We start from the raw sequence: 3371 nt of genomic DNA on the forward strand, positions 1-3371 counted from the left end.
CCTGCTGGGCTCTGGCAATCCTTCCGCCTCAGCCTTCCAAGTAGCTGGAACTACAGGTGTGCGCTACCAAACCCGGCTGATTTTTGATTTACTGTAGAGATGAGGTCTTGCCAAGTTGCCCAGGCGGGTCTCGAACCCGCAGGCTCAGGCAATCCACTCACCTCAGCCTCCCAAAGTGCTGGGATTACAGGCTGAGCCACCGAGCCCGGATCAGCTGCAACAAAGTGTCCCAAGACATTGTCCAATGTCCTGGGAGAGGGTGGCAAAATCACCCCTGTTGAGAGGGTGGGTTAGAACAAAAGCAGAACCAAGATGGAAATCGCCAAGATCCTGGAACCAGCTGCCCAGAACTCAGGGCCGCCTCCTTCCCCCAGAGAGTGGGGGTCTCCGGCCTCAGTGAAGAGGCAGTGGCAGGGCTTGGAGTCCCAGAGGCAGCAGCCTATGGGGGAGGGAGCTTATAGCAGTGGCCTTTTCCTGGTCACAGGGACATAAGGTCCCTGGAGACTCAGGCAAACCCTAGAACCTTCTCATTCCCTTGAGGAGCTATGGCCAGACTATAGAACCTCCAGAACAATCCTGGCTCTCTGAGATCAGCTTTGAAGATCCCCTCCTTTCTGTCGCCCTCCCTGGAGAAGGCCCGCCCCTCACGCTGGCAGTACCTCCCTCACGGTCACCAACAGCCCTTCTGAAGAATTCTGAGCACTGGCCTATGGATGGGTCTGGGCGGGGCACAGAGAGGGATCTCTGGCCACCTCGCCTGCCATTACTGTCTGCTGTTTGTCTTTGGGGTCAGCTGTGATGGGCAACTCCGTGGCCTCAGTCTGTCCCTGTCTCCCACCACTCTGTCCTTGGTCTGAACCTCAGTTTGGAAAGCTCAGGCTGGGCCACAGAGGTTTTCCTGGGAGCCACCAGGAAAAATGGCCTGGATTCAGAGAATGCCGCCACCTGGCAGAGGCTCCACCCACCCGGGATGCCCTTCCCCTCCACCTGCCGGCTCTTCCTGCTCTGGGCTTGTGACTCTGTAGCAGCCCAGGCTGGGGTTTCTCATCCTGGCCTGGGGTCCCTGGTCCTGGGCTGGGGTCCCTCATCCTGGGCTGGGGTCCCTTATTCCAGGTTGGGGTCCCTGGTCCCGGGCTGGGGTCCCTTGTTCCAGGTTGGGGTCCCTGGTCCCGGGCTGGGGTCCCTTGTTCCAGGTTGGGGTCCCTGGTCCCGGGCTGGGGTCCTTTGTTCCAGGCTGGGGTCCCTGGTCCCGGGCTGGGGTCCATCGCCCCCAGATATTGCCCTTCACGGTGATCCCACCCCGCCCTGGGCTCTGAAAGTCCCAAGCCCCTTCTCAGCCTGGAGGAAAGCCCAGGGCAGGACACAGCGCCCGTGACACTCCAGAACGACCTCGCAGTGTGGGGCGGAGAAGGCGGCCGTCCCGTCTTACCCGGAAGCGGACCTTCCCATGGGCACTCATCTGCAGGTAGAGGCGGTGGGGGCCGTTCCAGTTGCCGTACACGATGTCCACTTTGCCGTCGCGGTTGAAGTCGGCCAGGGCGACTCCTCGCCCGTGCTGGTGGGGGTCGTCCACACCTGGGGAGGGGAGGCGGGACCCCTCAGGGCGGTGACCCCCTGCAAGCGCCGCCAACACCTTGCTCCCATCATCATGGCCCCGCCCTCCTGGGAGCAGCTGGTGACCCTCATCTTGTCCCTCCCACTGCAGTCTCGGAAGGTCTTCACAGGAGTGGGAGGTAGGACGGCTGTCTGGTGGCAAAGGGACCAGAGACATGTCTCCAGGCGTGCGTTTGCCCAGCATACATGTTACTTTTACCCTGTCTGGGGTGGCATGGGTGGGGGAGGGGAATGGGAGATTCTGGAAGACCACAGCCTTCCCGGCTGCCCCTGGGAGACTCCAAGTTGGTCGTGCCACTCTGGCATCCATCTCTCAGCCCCCCTGGGTCAAGTTCAAATGCCTGGCCACGGCCCTGTCCCCCTCACCTGGTCTTGGTCTGGCACTGCTCTCTCTCTCCCTGGCTGAGCCCTAGCCGCCCCACCCCACCCCGCCGTGTTCCTTCCCAGGCCTTTGCTCAAACTGGTCTGTCCACCCAGGACACTCTCCCCGGGCTCTAGGTCACCCAGCTCCTTGTTATTCTGCTGTCAGCCTCAATTTCACCTCTTCAGGAAAGCCCTCCCTGACCACCCATCTGAGACGGTCCTCCTGCCCACTCTGTCCCTCTCCCTGATGGCCCCCTGTTCTTTTCCTCCGTCGCGCAGATTGCAAAGTGCAGTTCCTGTTCTTTTGCAGTTCACATGTTAGAGTCCAGTTTTTCCACCAGCATTCCCTAGTAGGGACCGCCTTCTTGGTTCACCCGTGTGCATGCGGTGTCTGTCTCATAGCCTGCGGGTGCCTGGTCGGTTCAGTAAATGCTTACCAAATGTAGAGACATAAATAACATGAGAGAAGGCTAACAGGGGGCGCGGGTGACAGCTGAGGAAGTGCTGTGGCCATGACAGAGACACCCACATGTCCTGGGTGTGGTCTGGGCAGGGAAGTCTCGTGTCTGGTGCCACTGTTACGCCCGCCCTGAACTGGTCCTGGGGGGAGGGATGGTGGCTTTGCTCGGAGCGGTGACCTGACCTCCTGACGGCCACGGCAGGCATGCTCCCCGGGCCAGCGCAGAGCTGGAAGATGGCACTGATGTGACTCTAGGCACCAGGGACAAGTAGTGTGGTGGCCACCACGCCTTCTGGGGTGGCCGGCAATCACAGCAAAATGGGGGTGGGGATCGGAGACCCTGGGGGTACAGGGAGCTCCTGCCGGCTGCAAACACAGAGGTCCTGAGGAAGGGAGGCAGGAGAGAGCCTTGGAGGCCGAGCGTCCTCTGGGGAGGCTGGGAGAGGTGGTGAGGGCAGAGGGGTGGCGAGACCCGGGCTTGAGAAAGAGAGGGTGCCAGGGCTGGGGCAGCCTCAGTCCCTAGGAAGAATGCCCCATTAATTCTCTGCCAACTCCCCGACCGGTGCTGGTGGCCTCTGCGCGGGCCCATTTCTCTCCGGTCTATGAGGCACCTTGACAAGGCGTCGGTTCCCTTTCACGGGGTGCTCGGAGCCAGGCTGCATTTCATAGCGGCATCTGTTTGGGTGATGAATGCCCTCTTGACACGTCTTGTTAAACCCCTGCAATCATTCTGACTTTCAATTACGGGCCTAGCACCTTCCTCCCCTCGGCCTGATACCTTCTCCCTCTCCGCCTCGCGCTCACCTCTGCTTCCGTCTCTTTAGCACCGTATCAAGCCCTCTAGGCCTTCCCCACCAACCTCCCCTTCGCTTTGTGATTCTTCGGCAACAAGAGCATCGGCTGCCAGAGTCCAGCACTGAGAGGGGTGGGCGGG

The 3371-nt window shown here is 60.9% G+C and overlaps 1 protein-coding gene across 1 annotated transcript in view; it reads right to left on the bottom strand.

The window, feature by feature from the left end:
• Positions 1 to 3371, bottom strand: part of CRTAC1 (cartilage acidic protein 1) — a 144704-nt gene that overhangs the window by 27753 nt on the left and 113580 nt on the right. The window contains exon 6 of the mRNA XM_008065633.2: positions 1430 to 1575. Within this exon, the coding sequence (XP_008063824.1) occupies positions 1430 to 1575 (146 nt within the window). The remainder of the gene's footprint in view (positions 1 to 1429; positions 1576 to 3371) is intronic.

The sequence above is a fragment of the Carlito syrichta genome, unplaced genomic scaffold, assembly GCF_000164805.1.
Source record: "Carlito syrichta isolate Samal-C Ts95f unplaced genomic scaffold, Tarsius_syrichta-2.0.1 Scaffold308692, whole genome shotgun sequence".
Lineage (NCBI taxonomy): Eukaryota > Metazoa > Chordata > Mammalia > Primates > Tarsiidae > Carlito > Carlito syrichta.